The 19,641-nt window shown below is 33.9% G+C and overlaps 1 protein-coding gene across 4 annotated transcripts in view; it reads right to left on the bottom strand.

The window, feature by feature from the left end:
* Positions 1–3,022: 3,022 nt before the first annotated feature.
* jbug (filamin-type immunoglobulin domains fbug) overlaps positions 3,023–19,641 on the bottom strand; it is a 145,641-nt gene continuing 129,022 nt past the window's right edge. For all 4 annotated transcript variants that reach the window (XM_072520889.1, XM_072520888.1, XM_072520890.1 and 1 more), the window contains 12 exons: positions 19,202–19,471; positions 18,733–19,116; positions 17,991–18,169; positions 16,774–16,963; positions 16,296–16,613; positions 14,177–14,283; positions 11,035–11,367; positions 9,344–9,746; positions 8,769–8,971; positions 8,373–8,654; positions 7,254–7,433; positions 3,023–3,440 (listed from right to left, as the gene is read on the bottom strand). In XM_072520889.1, coding sequence (XP_072376990.1) covers positions 3,309–3,440; positions 7,254–7,433; positions 8,373–8,654; positions 8,769–8,971; positions 9,344–9,746; positions 11,035–11,367; positions 14,177–14,283; positions 16,296–16,613; positions 16,774–16,963; positions 17,991–18,169; positions 18,733–19,116; positions 19,202–19,471 — 2,981 coding nt within the window. In that variant the 3' untranslated portion in view covers positions 3,023–3,308. The remainder of the gene's footprint in view (positions 3,441–7,253; positions 7,434–8,372; positions 8,655–8,768; positions 8,972–9,343; positions 9,747–11,034; positions 11,368–14,176; positions 14,284–16,295; positions 16,614–16,773; positions 16,964–17,990; positions 18,170–18,732; positions 19,117–19,201; positions 19,472–19,641) is intronic.

The raw sequence follows: 19,641 nt of genomic DNA on the forward strand, positions 1-19,641 counted from the left end.
CGGCTTTTAGCTTCTCGATAAGCTTTCTGTTACCAGCACCATGCATCTGGCTTATATGTCGCTGACTATAGATTAATCTGGGCATCACTGATCTGGCTTCGCCCTATATAAAGATATGAAGTGGTGGTCGATTCAGCAGAACTTTCAACGCTGGTGTAGTTGTTTTTATGGCCCCCGTAATACACAGGCATGCTAGCCTTTGTGTATTACCTAGCAGCCTTATTGCTCCCACTTGCTGCGTCTTTTTTCACAACGTCGCCGAGCCATAGGTTATCATTGGTATAATAACCCTTGTGTATAACCGTAGAGTCATTTTGGGGTTGTCTCCAATTCTTACCGCACATCCTTCTACATCTGCCCAGGGACATGTGAGTGTTCCATGTAAGCCTATGATCAAAACACACCCCAAGGTATTGTGTTTCTTTGGCAAATGAAATCTCTGTTCCTCCCAGCACCGGTGGTTTTAAGCCTTGTAGTGCTGTTTTTTGGTGAGCTTGACGATTTGTGTTTTCTGAACATTGACTATTGACTCTTGTTTACACCAGACGTCAACTATATTTAAGGCTGCTTGCATTCTCTCAGACACCACCTTGGCAAACCTGCCCCTGATCTTCTTAAAGTGCCTATCCGTTCCGAAAGTTGGCGATCATCACGGCTATCTTTACTTTGTTTATTGCAGCGCGGAACAGTTCAGTGGTAGTCGTGTTATACCACTTTCATAAATTTTGAAGCCAGGAAATGCGTCTTCTTCCCGGTCCTCTCTTACCATTTACTTTCCCTTGGAGAATCAGCTGGAGAAGGCTGACGTTCTTGATTTCTCATTACATGTCCTAGATATTCCAACTTTTTAGTTTTGACGGTCATGAGAATTTCACATTCTTTCTCCATTCTATGCAGAACCTCCACATTAGTAACTCTGTCAACCCAGGATATACGTAAGATGCGCCTATAAGACCACATTTCGAAAGATTCGAGCCGATTCATAGATGCAACAGTCAGTGTCCATGCTTCCATTCCGTAGAGCAGAATATACCATGGCCCCGATAACGATTGCTATGACGTCAGCATATCCTAAAAAGTAGAAGCCTTCTGTGGACAGATTTCTGAGGAGATCATCTACCAAGGTTGCCCAAAGTAGAGCGGACAGAAATCCTCCTTGTAAACAACCTCCACCTACTTTTGCTTTAATGGTTGCTTTATCCAGAGTGGATACTACTGTCCTATTCTCCAGGGATGCCCTTATCCATCTGCATATTACCGCAGGTGCGCTTCGTCTACTCATATCGCCTATCAAAGAGCTGGTAGTAACATGATTAAATGCCCCTTCTATATCTAAAAAAGCGGTCATTGCTAATCTTCCATTGACTTTCAGATAAGCCTATTTAGATCATCAAAAGCAGAGTCCGTAGATTTACCAGGTTGGTATGCATATTGACGATTACTTAGAGGATTATCTTTTAGCACTTTGTCTCTGATGTACCAATCAAGAAGCCTTTCCAGCGTTTTTAATAGAAAAGAAAGTAGGCCTATCGGTCTATATGACTTTGGTGTTGGTGTTGGTGTTTAGTCTAATACTTACCTTAGGCAAGTATATGGTGTTAACCTTATGCTATATTACTGATACAACCCTCCATGCTAAACTAGCTTTGATGAGCTTGCGTAGTTATGGTATCAATACCTCTAATCCCATATGCAACAGTATTGAATATATGCCATCTGCCCCTGGAGACTTATATGGCCGAAACTTATTTATAGCCCATCTAATTCTGTTTAGTCTTGTGATTACTGCGGCTATTTCCCAATCTGTTCACTTTGGCCTAGTCAGCCTTTGGTCTATGTTGGTTTGCCTATCTGCATCATCCAGAATTGTTGAGCCAGGAAAGTGCGTGTTTATCAGTTCTCTAAGACTTTCCTCCTTGGTGTTCGTAAATTTACCATAAGCTTTCTTTAGGAAACCTACTTCTTTAGTTGTAGCACCATCCTTTGAAAGGACTTTATGAATTCTAGAACGTGAACGGATATCTGTAATCTCCTCGCAAAACTCTCTCCATGAAATCCTTTTATCTTTCCGAATTTCTTTATTGTATAGCGTTAGCTTATATCTGTATGCGCCCCAGTCTTGGTTACTTTGAGCGTTTAGTCATTCAAGGCCAGAGAAAATCACTCATAATTTTGTCAGATAGTTGAGATGATATATTTTTTGCAATGTATTGTATCCTTCTCGCCACAGTGTGTGCTAACAGCTTTAAATAAATCTTCAGCTACTGCAGTTACGCATTCTTGATTTTTCACTTTCCGCAATTTTAAGAGCCACAAATTTTAACGAATTTAAAAATTGTTTGCTTTAGAAAAATTAAATTTGTGCAAATCCTATTTCTTTTTCTTCGATGTTTTTCCACATTACATCAGGTATAAAGCCAATTTTAATGTAAACACCCTTTGTTTTTTAAGTCCTTGATAGTTTATAAAATGAAAGACAAACAGCACCATTATTTTCGTAACAGTTTATTAAAATGAAGTAAATAGCATCATCTATAAAAATATATAAATTTAAAATCATTAAACATTAGTACATTTCTCTTAAAGCTACAAATCATCGAGTTCCACAGATTCTTTTCCGTTGAAAACATGAACACAAATAAAAAATTTATTTATTCGGTGACATATTCAGATCTAACTTTGAAGGTATCCAAAATATTACAACAAAAGTGAAAATGATATCATATCTGGCACATACAATGTTAAGAAATTCAGATATAATTTTGAGGCCAACATCAGCGTGTCGCTACAGTTTGTTTTTAGGAATATGGCGTCTTTGTGGCACAATGTGATGTAAGCAATAAGAAAAAATAAAATGCTTTAAAATCTGTTCATTCAGTGAATTATGGTAAAACTCTTAATGCTCATGTTTACATCTCTAAGGAACAATATTTATTAATTGAATATAGTCAGATTATTTGAATAGAATAAGCACGTTGTCGAGAATATTATTGAACCAAAATTAATTCTCGGCAGTAGCACTATCATCTTTCTGAGAGACGCATCAATATTGAGCTCAAGCTGCAAAACGATGGAATAAAAATTAAATTCAGTAATAGATAAGAGAGTATGTGATATACAAAAATAGTATTCTTTTATACACATTGTATTTACCACTACATTTTCATTATTAAAAAAATAAATAAATAATATTTTGGACCCGCCAAATTGTACAAATGACACAATATTTCGTTTTGAATAGAATGTCGTGCTTTAAACAAAATACGACATTCATTGATACAATAAAATCAGTAGTAGATTCGTTGGTCTCACAAAGTATTAATATATCGCCTAAGCTCTTCTTGTGTATCGAAGATCATGACGTGGAAAGGTGATCCAGGTACTAGCTCTCCTGCCCATTTTACCTCCACCCTGTAGTCGCCAGGTTCAGTGGGATCGTACTGAAACACAAAGTATATTAGTTATGCATACCAAAATAAACTCTTATTAATATAAATAAAGTTACGGGGAAAGGGAGAACAATCCCCAAAAGCCACAATTATAAATGTCGTTACAGTCAGATAGGTTATTAAATATGGAATTTTTTGCCTACTTTATTTAGGAATTAGGAATTAGGAAAATAAAAAAATAAGCTAGAATGCGAAAGAAAGTCCTAATATAATTTACAGAAATATGACTAGTATTGTGAATAGTATTCTCCTTGTTAAACAACCTATCAACTTTGTCTGTCATTGTCATTGTCAAAACACAATTCAGTTGACTGGTGTCTTTAGACCAACCCAGATACGGTTGTAATTTTAAGTAGAAGCACAGTGTTCCCGAAGAGTTAATTGTTTAATCATCGATGATATGTCGTTTCATTTTATAATTTTAAGCATTTAATATGTAGGGGAGACCGGGGTTACTAGTTACACGGGGCAGGTTGTTACATTTAATTTTAATCAACTTAACGAGATGGCAGCACCTTTAAGTCGACGTAGCCAATGCTGTGCATACCTCACTACATCTTAGCGAACTTTGATTAGTGTGGTTGACCATGTTTGTGTTTTTAGTAGCACTCAGTAATTTTTCCGACATTGTTTAAATTTTTGCTATTTCTATTTTTACAAGGTAAGGTAACTTATTGTTTTCACAGCATGTTTTATTGACTGTTCGCTTTATTATTGTCTATACGTACAAGATTAAATATTTGGTATTGATGAGTAATTACAATTTATTTTTAATATGGCGTCCTGTGGCAGGTTGTTACTATTTTCAACGGACAAGTTGTTACTGTAACTTGTCCTACTGTACTATTAGTAAACTAGATTTTGTTTGTAAATAAAATTGAAAATTTTTAATAGATCAAAATGAGAACCTACAATAAAAAAACGTGGCGTGGTGAAACGCCACAGGAAATCATTATTGCTGCAGCAAAGAAGGTGATAGAAAATGAAAAACTTCTTAGACCAGTAGCGAATGAATACGGGATTCATTTTATGAAGCTTCAGAGGTACATCAAAAAGATCCAGACAATTGGGCTTATAGTGATTGTAGTAAAATCGTAATTTTTTTAGCACATGCATCGTTAAAATTTGATTTTTTTTTCAGATGCTAATACCATGCCCACAGGATGTTTAAAAAATCGGAAGATCTCTGATTTACGAGAAAATGAATTAGCTTCTTATGTTACTGAATGTTCAAAGATATATCATGGTCTTCTCCCAAAACATCTTAAACTTTTCAGTTTGCTTTAAAAAATAATAGAACTGTTCCTGATAACTGGACCAAATTTGAGACCGCATCTGCTGACTGGCTAACAAATTTTTTAAAACGCCACAATGAGTTATCCATCCGTACCCCTCAAGCTACGAGCTCAGGCTAGCCACAAGTTTTAATAATGACAATGTAAATTTATTCTTTGAGAAACTCTCCAATGTATTAAATAGGCACAATCTTGGAGCAAACGATATTTACAACGTAGATGAAACCGGGGTAACTACAGTTCAAAAACCTGGAAAAATAATAGCATCAAAAGGTGTGAAGCAAGTGGGGGCGGTCACTTTGGGGAAACGAGGAACATTGGTGACAGTGTGTCTGGCAGTGTGCCTGGCAGAAAAATTATCGAGAACATTTTGTTTCCAGTGGACCACCAGGATGTGTAGGAACGAGCAATCCTTCTGGATGGATGACAAAAGTGGAATTCTTAGCCTATGTGAAACATTTTCATAAGAATATAAATGTTCTAAGGAAAGTCCAGTGTTATTAATAATGGACAATCGCAATTCCCTTTTGTCGGTTGAAGTAATAGATTATTGCAAGAAAAATTGCACTGTTCTCTTGACCTTGCCACCGCATTACTCACATCGATTGCAACCTTTGGACAGATTGGTGTTTGGACCATTGAAAACATTTATTAGCATTCAGATGGATGGCTGGATGAAAAGTCATCCAGGAGTTACAATGACAATTTATAATATTCCATCAATTGTTGAAAATGCTTTGCCAGTAGCTGTAACCCAAAAAAATATACAGTCCGGTTTTCGTGTAACTGGCATTTTCCCGTTTAATAGGGACGTTTTTACTGATGAAGATTTTCTGCCGTCATCCATTACAGAGAGACCTGAGCAACAAGAAAATATGGAGCTTCAATCACAAGAAGCCACACAAAATATACGAACATCACCAAGTACGCTACCACAAGTTATCAATAAGGAACCAGACCAAGATCCACAACCTTCAACTAAAGATATTCGTCCTATACCTAAAACTCAACCCAAAAAAAAAACGGCACAAAATAGGAAACGAAGACATACGGCTATTTTGACGGACACGCCTGAAAAACAAGGATTATTACAGCAAGAGTAACTGAGAAACTTAAAAGCTAATAAAAAAGGAAAACAAAAAGTCAAAAGGACAATTGTTTCAAAAGAAACCGGTGAGGAAAATGAAGAATGTTTCTGCATTATATGCTATGATTCTTACACTAACTCAAAATCAAAAGAGAAATGGGTGCAATGTGTAGACTGTAAGGGGTGGGCGAATGAACATGAACTTTGCAGTGACGGTTCTCCAATTTTTGTATGAATACATTGCCACGATGTGGAAACATGGACTCTCGGAATTACAAGTAAGAGGCCTATAGAAGCCTTTGAGATGTGGGTTTTTCGAAGGATGCTGAAGATCTCTTGGACAGAGAACGTGACCAACAACGAGGTGCTAAGAAGGATGGGTACTGAGAGAGAACTCCTAAATATTGTAAAAAACATAAAAACGAGTTATCTAGGACATATTTACAGAGGAGACAAATACAACTTCCTACGAATTATAATGGAAGGGAAAGTGGAAGGAAGAAGAGGTCCAGGAAGAAGAAAATGCTCTTGGTTGAAGAATGTAAGAGACTGGACAGGCATGGACACACATTTGATATTAAGAACAGCTCAAGATAGAGAGCAATGTGCTGTAGTTATAGCCAACCTTAGTAATGGAGAAGGCACCTTAAGAAGAAGATACATTGTCAGTCTGATTAGTCTAATATCTGATTTAAATATTTTTTAAAAATGTCGCACAATAGTTTGTATTTTAATTAAAAATAAATAAATAAAGTTATTTAAAGTCTTTTCATTAAGAAAACTAAAATATTATTTGACAATTATGAAAGTTACTAGTGTAACAATTTGCCCCTGTCATGTAAGAACTTACCCAATTGGGGGGTAATTTGATACAATTTGCAAGACTAAACAAATATATATTTTTTTCCTAAAAGTGACAAGTTTCTTATAAATCTAATATTTAAAATAATTATATCGAAGTGAGTGCTTCTTACACCAATTTTTATGAGGTGCCTATTTTAGATATTGAATGCGCAAAAAAATAAAATGTAACAAAAAACTAACCCGGGTCTTCTCTAATTTAAACACATCCACTGCTTGGAAATGAGGTTATTTAGCAAGTTTTTCAACATAAGTAATCTTAACCGCATTTTTCACTGATGATGGTCTGATATAATATTCGGGCCCGAAATAATATTAGAAGTGACTTGAAATACCGAGACACGTGCAGTAACCTTACGGTATACATGTACAAGTTTCGACAACAGGTTTTACATCTGCTAGGTGCCCGCGATTTTTCCTCGCAATTTTTTTCGTATTTAACCCTATTCACAGCCATAAGACACATTTTGTATTAATAATATCATCGAATACATACACAATATGGTTGATGCGGATGTTTTTCAATATTTTTACCTGCTTAAAATAACACTATTTTATTACCTTGCACAGAATAGTACGGTCCTTTTGACTTTCCCGCTGCATTTCAACTCTAAAAGCTCCTTTGGGCCCCCTCACCCTCACTGTTAGCTGACCCGCTCCTGCACCTCGCGTATCACAAATAAATCTTGATTGGAAGGTGGCTAGTACTCCATGCTCTATGCCAGGTCCGTATACTCGAACCTAAAAATGTAAAACAAAGTTTAAAATATTGTAGTAAAAATATAACCAAAACTATTATGTGGTTAATTATGAAGGACTCCGATTAATTAATCTTCGTCGAAGCAGGGTACAAATATTATAGACAGTAAGTTAAAATATTTTCATTTTATTTGAACACAGTTAGCTTTACAAAACTTTATTTTACAATTTGTTTTGAAAAAACTAAGTTTAAATGACTACCTTGCTATGTCTAGTATGTACGTTTAATACGTAGAAAGAGCGAGATAGTGTTTAAGATGTACAAAGTGTGCACTAAGGCGAGATCTGAAGATAAGAACTGCGATACATAATACTTATAGAGCGTCAAGATGAGTGTTATACTAAAGGCGAGATATTGTATAATAGAGCGTTGAGATAATTATCCGATTTCGGACTAGAGATTGTGTTTCCTACAGGCAAAGAACCCGCATTTTATAGAGATTTGAAAGGAGTGGAGATTGTTTTACAATATTTGTATAGCTTTGCAATTTTGTAAATTCAAAAGTAATAAAATATTTTACCAGCTATTAAAACCTTTTAGTAAGAATAGAACGATAAAAATTGCATGTGTGCAGTTCGAATTGTTTTTTATGTCCACAAAAGGAATTCTGATATAGATTACTGACGCCTAAGATTAGTACTTTAGGTATATGTAAATAATATATGCAAAAAGAGTCTAATTTATGAGATAAAAACTTCAAAAAAAATTTAACGAAATGAAATCTCCACCTTTTTTCGGTAAAGTAAATATATTTTCAAAGGAATATAGTACAGAGTTGTCTGTACTATTAATAAAAAATATGTTAGGCCCATATTATAATATGTTACAGGCTGTAACAATAGCTCTTGAGATTTGAAACTTTCTGTTTTCGAAAAATGTAACCGTTAATATGCACTTCGATCAGTATATTATTTTCTCACCTTTGAAGCATCTGGAGCGCCTGCAACCCGAAGCGTGAAAGGTGATCCTGGTACGTGCTGGCCGGCATATTTGATGGTCAGCGCATGTCTTCCAGGTTCCTGAGGTTTGACATTTAAGGTAAAGGTAGCATCTCCGTGGTCGTACAGTTCGCAATATGCAACTTTTCTGGGACCTGCACAATGAGCTGTTAGTTCTCCTGGACCAGCTCTCCTTGTGTCTATCCATGAGCGGATTTCGCGACCTACTACTCCTTGACGCAGACCTTCTCCTGAACATAGCACCTAGAAACAATTTTTTGCGCAATATTAATAAGTACATCTTGAGCTTTTTATATTGTCATGTAAATAATAATATGACCATGTCATACAAATGAGAAAAACAATAAGCTCTTATACCTTTGAAGCATCTGCTCCTCCTTTAGCTTCCACAACGAGTGGACAGCCCTTCACAGGTCTTCCAGCCCACAGAACAGACAACAAATAGTTTCCAGGGATGCTAACTGTATATGCAGCCTTCCAAATTTTATCTCCCGCCAAACTGATCATCACAGGAACAGGAATGTTGTTGTCAGCAGCATGTAAAGTTACTTCAGGATTTCCTAAAACGGTCAATAATAATACTAGTTTCTTTAAAGTTACATGAATGGTATCATTGAGTCACATTTATAGAATTTTTACTAGAATACAAGTAAGCAGGAGTAACTAATGCCAAAGTGAAAATATCGACCATATGTAAAGAATTCTATTATCTATATTATATATCAGAGGATAAAAAGAGCAAGGAAATGCACTCTATATATTATAAATGGCGAATAAAAATGGCCGGAATTGAAATAAAATTTGTTTAAACATTCAATGAAGAAAGTTGGTTTTGAAATGTTTTTTAAAAATTGACAAGAAATGGGTTATAAATATATTTCTAATACATTATTATTAGGTTGATAAACTATAATTATAATTGAATCACTTACCTATACTAGCTTTGGACCCATCTATTGTAAAAGCAGCAGCTTCCCCACACTGCGCATGCGCAAGTCCTCTTCCTGTCAGTACTACTTGGTCTCCAAGACAAATAATACTACTTGGCGCTTCTGGTAGAGGGTAATTAGCAAATCTTATATCAAATTCATGCTCTCCCGGACTAAGCCCTTCTCCTGAAAGCTCGAAACGTATCCTGGTGTTAGATTTTTCCTGGTTTACTTTTCTTCCGGAGATCTTGCATTCTAAATTGCCGGGACCGGCGTTGGATGTATCAAACGCTAATTTTGCTGGGAGTTTTATTCGACCGGTGTCGTCTAGGTATTGGTTCCAACCTCCTATCAAGCGTACAGCGGCTGGGTCAACTACACTGGGTCTAAAGGGTGAGCCTGGAAGCTATTAAATAATATTTTAGAATAACAGTGTTGAATACGTATATATATATATATATATATATATATATATATATATATATATATATATATATATATATTATGTATATATATATATATATATATATATATATATATATATATATATATATATGTATATATATATACACTTCATGTAGTTGAATTACGGATAATTACATAGATATATCAAGCACACACGACCCAGTAAAGGACAAGACTAAGATCCACAAAGCATAGAGCAAAGTGAGCGAAGATACCAACAAAATGAAACAGATGCTAAGGGTTGCCGAAATGAAAACCCTAAGAACAATAGTGGGAAAAACAAGAAGAGACATGGTGAGAAATGCAAACGTGAGAGAGCAGTGCAAAATTCAAGATATTGTAACATGGGGAAGGCAGCATAAGAGAATGTGGTACAATCACGTAAGACGAATGGATGAGAAAAGACTTCCAAAAATTGCCGTAGAAAACAACCCGTCCGGTTCAAGACCTCCCAGAAGACCACCTACAAGATGGAGGGATAGTTGGCAATCTACCTCCTAGGAAATTAACCAGAGGCAGCTTCAGAATTAAACAGATCGAAAGATCTCCAAGAAGTAGAAGAAAAAGAGAAGAATTACGGATAGAGGAACACGTGTTTCCGGGTATTTATCCGTTGATTATTTTTTTCCATGGAATGGGAGATTGTTGCAGATTGCCAGCAGATCAGGCATATATTGATAATGTTAAACCTTTGGACGAACGGACATGGGTAATATAATCTTTTTTATGTTGGAACTCGAAATGGTCTGTAAAGGACTAACGTACCTGGTAGGATGACAGGAACCTGGTAGAGAAGTTTCTACGATGGGATCTATTAAGACCCCTAGTACCTATATATTAAAAAATGAAACCATTTCTATACAGATTTTTGCCGAAACAGATTGCCGCTTTAAATAGATTTTTTCAAATTAAATGTTAACAAATGAATGTGGTACTTTTATGTGTTTGACTTATATTTCGACGGTAAAACGATTTAAAGGTTCGAAGTAAATTTCTTAAATAGTACAAATTTTACACTCTCATGAAAGTGCATTCTTTGCTGTAAGGGTAAAGTTAAAAGTAAAGAAAAATGTAATTACCTTTAGGACCCAGATATATAAAATTGAGATAATAAAAATGCGGTACCAATGTAAAATTAATAATGAAGTTGTAATTACTGATTAGTACTATTTAAAAAACATCACAAGCAACTATTTCTACATTAATATGTATATTAAAGATATACTTACATCATTTGGTCCAATACTAATAATAACATCGTAAGTTCCAACCCATTTCGGTACGTAGGATACTTGATATTCCCCAGGTTTATGGCTTTGAACTTGCACGTCGATGTTTCCTTCTACAGCTTCCACTGAGACTCTGGGTTGTACTACACTACTGACAGTAAAACTGCTCCTTTCCCCAACTCTTCCAAATTCCAAGCCTTTTCCAACAGCTCGTGGAGGTGGTGTAGGACCTACAGGGCCTACACCTAAGGCTAGAGGAGAACCTTTTACAGGTATTCCACCGTATGTAATTGCTACTTGATATAGACCCGCTAGTGTTGGCAAGAACATGACCTGGAAATTATAGATATATGTTATCATTGAAATTGTTATTTAGCCTTAATAATTAATACAAAACAGATACTCCAAAATCCAACATCAAAAGTATTCGGAACTAAACAGAACTATTTAACCAAAAATGCAAACAAATTAATGAAAACTCAATTATTTTATAACGCCAAGAAGCGGAGAGCCTACATGCTCTACATTTCATAGATTAAGGAAATTACTGGTATCACAAAGAAAGCACCAACAACATCTTTAAAACATGATGAAAAGTTGATCTTGGACCCGGTAGAGCTATACAACCTACGGAAAAGTTATGCCTAATTGCTATTTGAAGATCAGAGAGAGGCTAGACAACCTGTCAACTAAGAGCAATGGTCTGGCCCAGAAATCCTTGAATCTGAGGTTCAACAAGCTCTAAGAGCAATGAAGAATCGAAAGATTCTGGGTCATGGTAAGATGCACGCCGAAGTTCTTAAAATATTTGAACCTAAATATCTCACGTGTTTGATTAACTGTATCGTAATGTACCAAGGACTGAACATACCACGAATGAAGCAATTTTAAGAACCGCAGGTTGCGAACAACTTCTCAACATAGTTAAAGAAAGAAAAATTTCCCACCTTGGTCATATCCTTAGCTGAAGCAAATGCTATATTTTTAAATTAATCTTACAAGAAAAGATACCGGAGCGTCAAAGCCCAGGAAAAAAACAATATTCATTTTTAAGAAATATAAGGGATTGGTGTAATATGAAAGGATAAGTTCCTTAAACTTAAATATATAGAAAACCTCAACAGAGAGAAATAATTCAAAGCATTATATAAGAAAGTTAACATCAACAGAAAATAATTTAAGGCTAAGCTAAGAATATTTATAGACTACAAAGCAGCCTACGATTCTATGAATAGAAATGTTCAAAGCAATGAAAGAGGTATTAATACCAAATCAGTTGGTAAATTTAACAAAACTCCTGAAAAAGTAGAGTACGAATTCAGGGGAAACTGTCTAAACCTTTTAAAACAAATAACGGGCTGCGCCGGGGAGACCCTCTCTCCTATATACTGTTCAATCTGGCTCTGCAAAAAGTAATACGTATGTCACAAATTACAACCATAAAACATCTTCTCCTTAAATCGTGTATGAAACAATAATACGGCCCGTTCTAACATATGGGTCAGAGACCTGGACTCGAAAAAAGGAAGTAATCAAAACATGTTAGGATGTTTCGAAAGAAAAGTACTAAGGCGAATCTATGGAGCAGTGAATGACAATGGACTGTGGAGAAGACGATACAACTTCAAACTTTATACAATATACCAGGAACCGGATATCGTAAAACATATTAAGATGATGACCCAGCTAGAAAAACGCTCCTTGATAGACACAGTGGTCAGAGAAGAGCAAGACCCAGAACAAGGTACCTTAATAACATCGATGAAGACATGAGAAATATGGGAATACGTGCTTGGCGAAGGAAGGCGATGGATTGGGCCGACTGGGGAGAAATTCTTGAGGAGGCTAGGACCCATACAGGGTTGTAAAGCCAGAATAATGATTATGTAATATGAGAGACGTAGCCACAATATTCACAAGAGCCGGAAACGGTACTATACAAATATTTTGAAGAGTACAGACAACCGCCAGCGTATGGCTAAGCACATGGCATACGAAGAAAAAGGCTCCTATAAGTAGCCAGAATCAAAACCGGTTTAAAAAAGAAATCAAAGAAGTATAAGAAAAACAATTTACGTTAAAACATTAAAAATGAGATCACAAAATAATAAATATTATATGATAAATTTAATTATCTGAGATAATACAAATCAAAATAGTATTAACTACAGATAGTCCAAACAAATAAAAGATAAAACGCGCGATTCAACAGCTTAAAATAAAATAACAAAAGTATTAAAGAAACTAAGAAACTATAGTTACATAGTTAATGGATATAAAAAAACTTGACATTAATTTACATGGAAGAATTAAGGTAGGTATTATGTGAAGGACATACTAATAGATCGATGTAATTGTTTATTCAAACCAAAATATCACAACTGAAAATGAAAAAAATGTTGACATATAACTAGAAAGAATGCATATAAGAATTATTATAGTACCAATAGAAGATATAGAATCTACCACCGAAGACATAACTCTATTAAAAATTATACAATATGAAGTTATGATGACACTTTCAGCTTCGTATTAGTGTAACAATGTACTATAATAGTGAAGTGATTTGGGAGCTCAGTAGAACAACACTACGAAATCCCTCAAAGAGAAAGTTGAAAGCTCGGCATAACCAAGTTTGACGGGGTTAAATCCGGAAGATGAGTGACTTTAAAATATTTTTTCTAATCATAATAATCTATTAAAGCACATAATAAATTAAAGCAAACTAATGCAACAAAATAATTGGATTTTAGAAAAATCTTGCACGAAAGGTAATCTTTATTATCAATTGTGATCCAGCGTCACGACGTGTGAGCTGAAACATATGCTTATGCTTCATTCTCTTCAAAGTTAATGCAAGCCTTCGAAAAAATCGGACATACAGAGTTTATTGAAATCGTTAAATTTAATAAAGAACAACAAAATTTAAAGCTGAAACATCGATATATAGTCGGTGTTTCAAATTCATATTGTGTTGTTTATATTCACATTCATCATCTACTTCTTCTACTTAGCCTTGTATTGACCATTTTTGGACATATACCTTCCCCAACCTATTTCATCGATCTCTATCCTGAGCAATATACCTCCACTTTGTTTATCATTCCACATTCATAATACTCTAAATATTTTTTATAATTACCTGTGTGGTATTTTCCTCAGTTTGTACTTTCTGTACAGCTAATGTCTGGTGAATGGGATTAGTAACTTGAACATCTAGTTCTGCAGATCCAGAATTTTTCGTTGATACTGAAAAATAAATAAAACATGCATAACTATGTGTTTCAGAATCATACGCTTTAAGGTTATTAATAAGATATAAATTTGGCAAACCCTAATAAAACTATTTTATCATTATTTCAATGATACTTAAAACAGATATGAAACTTTCAGTAACCTAATTTCTTGACTAAGCTGATGACAAAATAGTTATTAAAAATACCGAGAAAGATGTAGGAAAGGAGAAATAAAAATAGTTAGGAAAAAAGGTAGATAAAGAAATGAAAGATTGTGAAAAAATGGGGAATGAGAAAAAAGAGATGAAAATAAGAAGCAAAAATTAATCAACAAAGGAAGAAGCAAAGAGGGTAAAGATGAAATGAAAGAGGCAGTATGTTGGATTAGGGAAAAGTAAGAATAGAACAGAGAGACCAAGTACAGAGTACCAAAGAGGTAGAAAAATTATTGTTGCACTTAAAGAAGTGCAAATAGAAGAGCAAACTTTCTTAGAGATACCTGAAAATTCTAGTAGCTTATCAAAACTAATTAATTTCAATAATGATTATACTGATAAAATTTCATATTTTAATTTTTCCATTTCAAAATTTCCATTTTTTGTATCTGTGTCACAAATCGCCATCTTACCTTTATGGGATAATTTTATATTTTTTATGCGGAAGTTATCATGTGCTCCTTGATTTTATTTTCGATTCTTAGGTAGGTAATATTGTTCCTCCTTTAATTTTACAATGATATAATTAGTTATTTGTTATATTTATATTAAGAATTCATCATATTTTGAACTATTTTCTTTTGTTGCATAGTTTTATATATTTAAATTGTTTTTCCTTTTTCTTTATTTGTTTCCATTTATTTAAAATATCCATAAAATAGAAATTTCTTAAGTATCTTTTATAAATTTCTTCCGCCACTCTCACACTATGGGGAATTTATATACCAAGTTTCAAGTTTCCAGCACTTTCCTCCAAGGAAAAGAAAAGGCATACGAATATGAGAAGAAACAGAAGACTTATTGCAACAAATTTCTTCCTCACATCAAAAGAAATCTATGTAACTATATGTTAAGTTTTAGGACTCCAAAGACCTGTCGGTTAATAATTAAAACTTAACATTTTATGGGAACATCGAAACAGGAAAAAGAATTTATAAAAACTGACAGATATCAATGAATAAATAATACAATTATTTTCTAAATTAAATCATTACCGAGTAGCAAATGTATGCAACTTACATTACATCATTAACCGATGTTGCAATACTACTAATACCAAGTTGAGATTGTTCTCCTCCAAATAAAGTAGATTTTTCTTAAGCCTGTCTATAAAAGTTTTTACTTCGAAAAAATAAGAAAGAGAAGAGAACAGAGAAAAAGATAAAATAAATGATTTTATATGCAACAAATTGTATAAAAGCACAAGTGTGAAGATACTATGTAATTTACAAGATAATATATAATTTCAAAAACTTACAAAAAACGGGCACCGCTGACCTTCATCTTAAAATTATTTTTTTAATTTGTTAGATTTCATTGCTATTGACTCTATAATCTTGGACTATTTCCTTAAGATACTTTCTTTTTATCCTCTTCATTTATGGCCTAGATACGAGTGAATTTGCCAGCACATTTAGGGAATTGCAATTGAATTGCAATCAGTAACATTATTACAACAGGATACTGATTATTTTATATGTAAAGGTCGATGAGGTCTTTTAAGTTCTATAACAAACTATTGTTTATCTTTCTATTGTTTTCAAATGTTATTTTGTTATAGACTATGAAAATTACCACATCATCTCCTACTAGATGTGTGATGGTAGGGATGTTACCAAGATCGGTATGACACGTAATGTATTTAGCTACTTATCCAGCCTTCTTTTTCCATTTCATACCAACGCATCAATACACTAATTACCCAAATATTGCAATAAATCAACAGTTATGTTCTAGTACTACTGGTACTAAACCAACAAAAACGAAACAAAATAGAAGCAAACTTTAGTATAAAAATAATAAACCTTACTATTGAAATAAACTTTATCTCCAACATTTCCTTGAGACGTGGGCACATCAGTAATTTTGACATTGTCAGGATCAAAAGCCTGACAAACGAAGGGGCTTCCGACGAGATGCTTTCCCTGGTGCAGAACTTCCACTTTGTGTGCTCCTATTTCTCTAGAAGTGAATTCGGCTTGTAATTTCCCGGTTTTAGTTTGGTAGCAGCGCACAGGTACTGCGGAGCCTGTGGGCCCACTTACAACTACGTCGAATTCTCTGGCTGATCTGCCTTGGGTTTCGATTTGGAAGGAGTTTACTTTGCCCACTTTTGCCTGATACAAACCTAAAAAAAAACAAGATATTGTCAAGCGTAGAGCAACTATTTACATTAATATTATTTTTTGAGTAGTGAACACAAAAATAAGTTTATCTAGTTAATAAAAAATAAATAAAGATTAAAAATGAATAAATTAAATGAAAAGTGCAAGTAGCCGTTGTGTTACCTAATCCTCCGGCCCAAGGTTCACTTCCGGGTCCTTTAACTGGAATCTCCAATACCCCAAACTTTGGAACCCCATTGTAGAACAATGTTATTCGATGAGGAGCTGCTTGTACTGGATGGAATATGACTTCCCACATATTGGCATTGGTAGGGCTTTGTCTGACGCTGTGTGAAACATCCCTGTTGCCGACCTATAATATAAAACAAAATCTTTAATTTTGTAGTAATATTTGTATAGATTTAGATATAAATTTCTATATATATATATATATATATATATATATATATATATATATATATATATATATATATATATATATAATATATACATATATATATATATATTTAACGTGATTATTTCGACCAAAAAACAATTTATAAATATGTTGGAATTATCGGGTATGTGGTCTATTAAATAAAAAATCTTTGTTTTTTCTAAATCTCAATATTTCGCCATTTATTTGATGGCTTCATCGGGAGTAACTGTAAAAAACAAACATTTCAAAACACTGACGTACACTTAGATTTACAATACTTACAGAAATTGAAAGATTATACACATAAATAAAATTAATACTAAAATAACATTATATATATATATATATATATATATATATATACATATATATATATATTATATATATATATAATATATATATATATATATATATATAAAATAACATTATATATATATATATATATATATATATATATATATATATATATATATATATATATATATTATGTTCCAGACTAAATTTTCGGATTATTTGATTCTTATCAGTTTGATACAACAAACGCAAAAATGGATTGACTTATCCTAGACTGCCGTATTCCTATATATGTAAAGGAAACTGAGTTCCTGTAGTTAGCTGTATATCATGAATCATAAATTTTTATTTAAAAAATTCCTTTATAAAAGGTATACTAATATAAAAACCTTATCGGGCTACATTACAGAACGTGAAAATTACCGTTTGCTTTATTTGAAGTGGTAATACTTATTTTAGGATAGCACTGATGATGGAAGAGTTATTCCCAAAAATGTTCTGTAATGTAACCCGATAGGGTTTTATATTAAAATACCTTTTCTAAAGGAATTAAATAAAAAATGTTTACAATAAAGACTTTAAATAAGAACACTCTTTAGTGCTGTGTAAAGGAGGATTAAGAAAACCAATAAAATAAACAAAAAGAGAAATATTTCGTGCATTTTACCTTAACTGCTGCGGTCAGTTTTCCAGGTCCAACTCTGTTCATATTAATTCCAATGGCAGATGGCCGATGACATATCGCTTCTGGAGCATTTATGATATCTATCTTTGTGGTATCAAACACATGGAAGGTTCTCGTAGCTACTACTTCATTATCTCTCAAAATATTAACGCGGTATGTCCCTGAAATAGAGGTCAAGAAAGATAAGTAGTCCTTATAGGTATAGGGTGATATTTGGGAAACTTCTTTATAAGTTCCATCGTAAAGTACGAAGAAAATAATAAATTTAAATAAATTATTATATGTATTACCAGAAAAAATAAGAGAATAAAACCATTTCGATTAATGTAACTTGCACAGCTTGGAAAAATGGAAGAATTGTTCAACAATAAATTCTACAGTCAATTAGAGCTTTAGGTATGTACACTGACCTAAGAAACGCATAAATACAGCTAAATTTACAATGTGAATAGGTTCACGATCAAACGTCAACAAATTGGTACAGGGAATGAGGATTTGCAGAAATTTCTGGAAAACTTTTCCATCAAAGTGAAATTAAATTTTGGGCAGCATACATACACACACATACACACACGCGCGCTTTATGTGCATACTTATGTGTCAGCAATAAAAACGCCCAACCAGACTATAACTTATTTACTTAACGCATTCAGGGACTAATCCAAATTGTGCGATTATATCACAAAGTTCTTTATGCGTTTTTATTAATAAAATACATTCTTACCAGTTTGTGTTAAATTAAACTCTCCTTTGTAATTATTAACAACATATTTAACGTGATGATTATTGGGATCACTAATCTCAATCTTATGGTTATCACTAGGCAGATCAATATAAGCTGTAGCACCAATTTGGAAATACTGCGTAGATTCAATAACGCCGCAGTGGAACGGACTGCCAACCACTGTCATATCGTTGAATGTTATGTTCACATAATGATCTTCAGCTGTAAGGGGAACAAAAGTGACATCATACAGGCCTCTTGCGCAAGCTACCACTTCAGCTTTGATGGTGGTATGCTGTGTCGATACAACTAACTCCAACGTGCCTTCTCCAGCTTGGGCTGCATCCACACTGAAGGTTACTGGTTTGCCCACTTCGGCAGGCTCTAAAAATTTGATTTATTGAAGCATATTTTAATTTGCAAAAATCCCACAATAAGGATTCCATAAACATTTATCTTCAGTACTTACTTGGTGCATCTTTAAGGCTCAATTCGTTAATAGATCTATTCAAATCACCCTTCCGTTCGGGCAATCCCGTAACAATAACTTTGTTGACGTCGTAAACGTTACAGCTGAATGGTGATCCTATAACATGCTGATCGTTGATAAGGATTGCAATGGAATGGCGTCCGACTGATTCTGGTATGAACCTGGCTATATAAGTATCTCCATTAACTATTAATTTTGTTGGAATGGTTTTGCCATTGGGGGCTGTAGCTAGAACCTGAGGTTCTCCACCTAAAAAATACATGAGAGATTTAAAATAAAAAAATTAATATTTGCTTATATAATTTGATACACGCAATATATAATTTGATATCTGATATAGCAGGTTGTTCCATCAGTAACCTCAATCTATCGTGCTGTTCAATCTCTTCGTATTGATGACATGTGAGCTGTGCGGACTG

This window comes from Diabrotica undecimpunctata, chromosome 1 (genome assembly GCF_040954645.1).
Source record: "Diabrotica undecimpunctata isolate CICGRU chromosome 1, icDiaUnde3, whole genome shotgun sequence".
Taxonomy (NCBI): domain Eukaryota; kingdom Metazoa; phylum Arthropoda; class Insecta; order Coleoptera; family Chrysomelidae; genus Diabrotica; species Diabrotica undecimpunctata.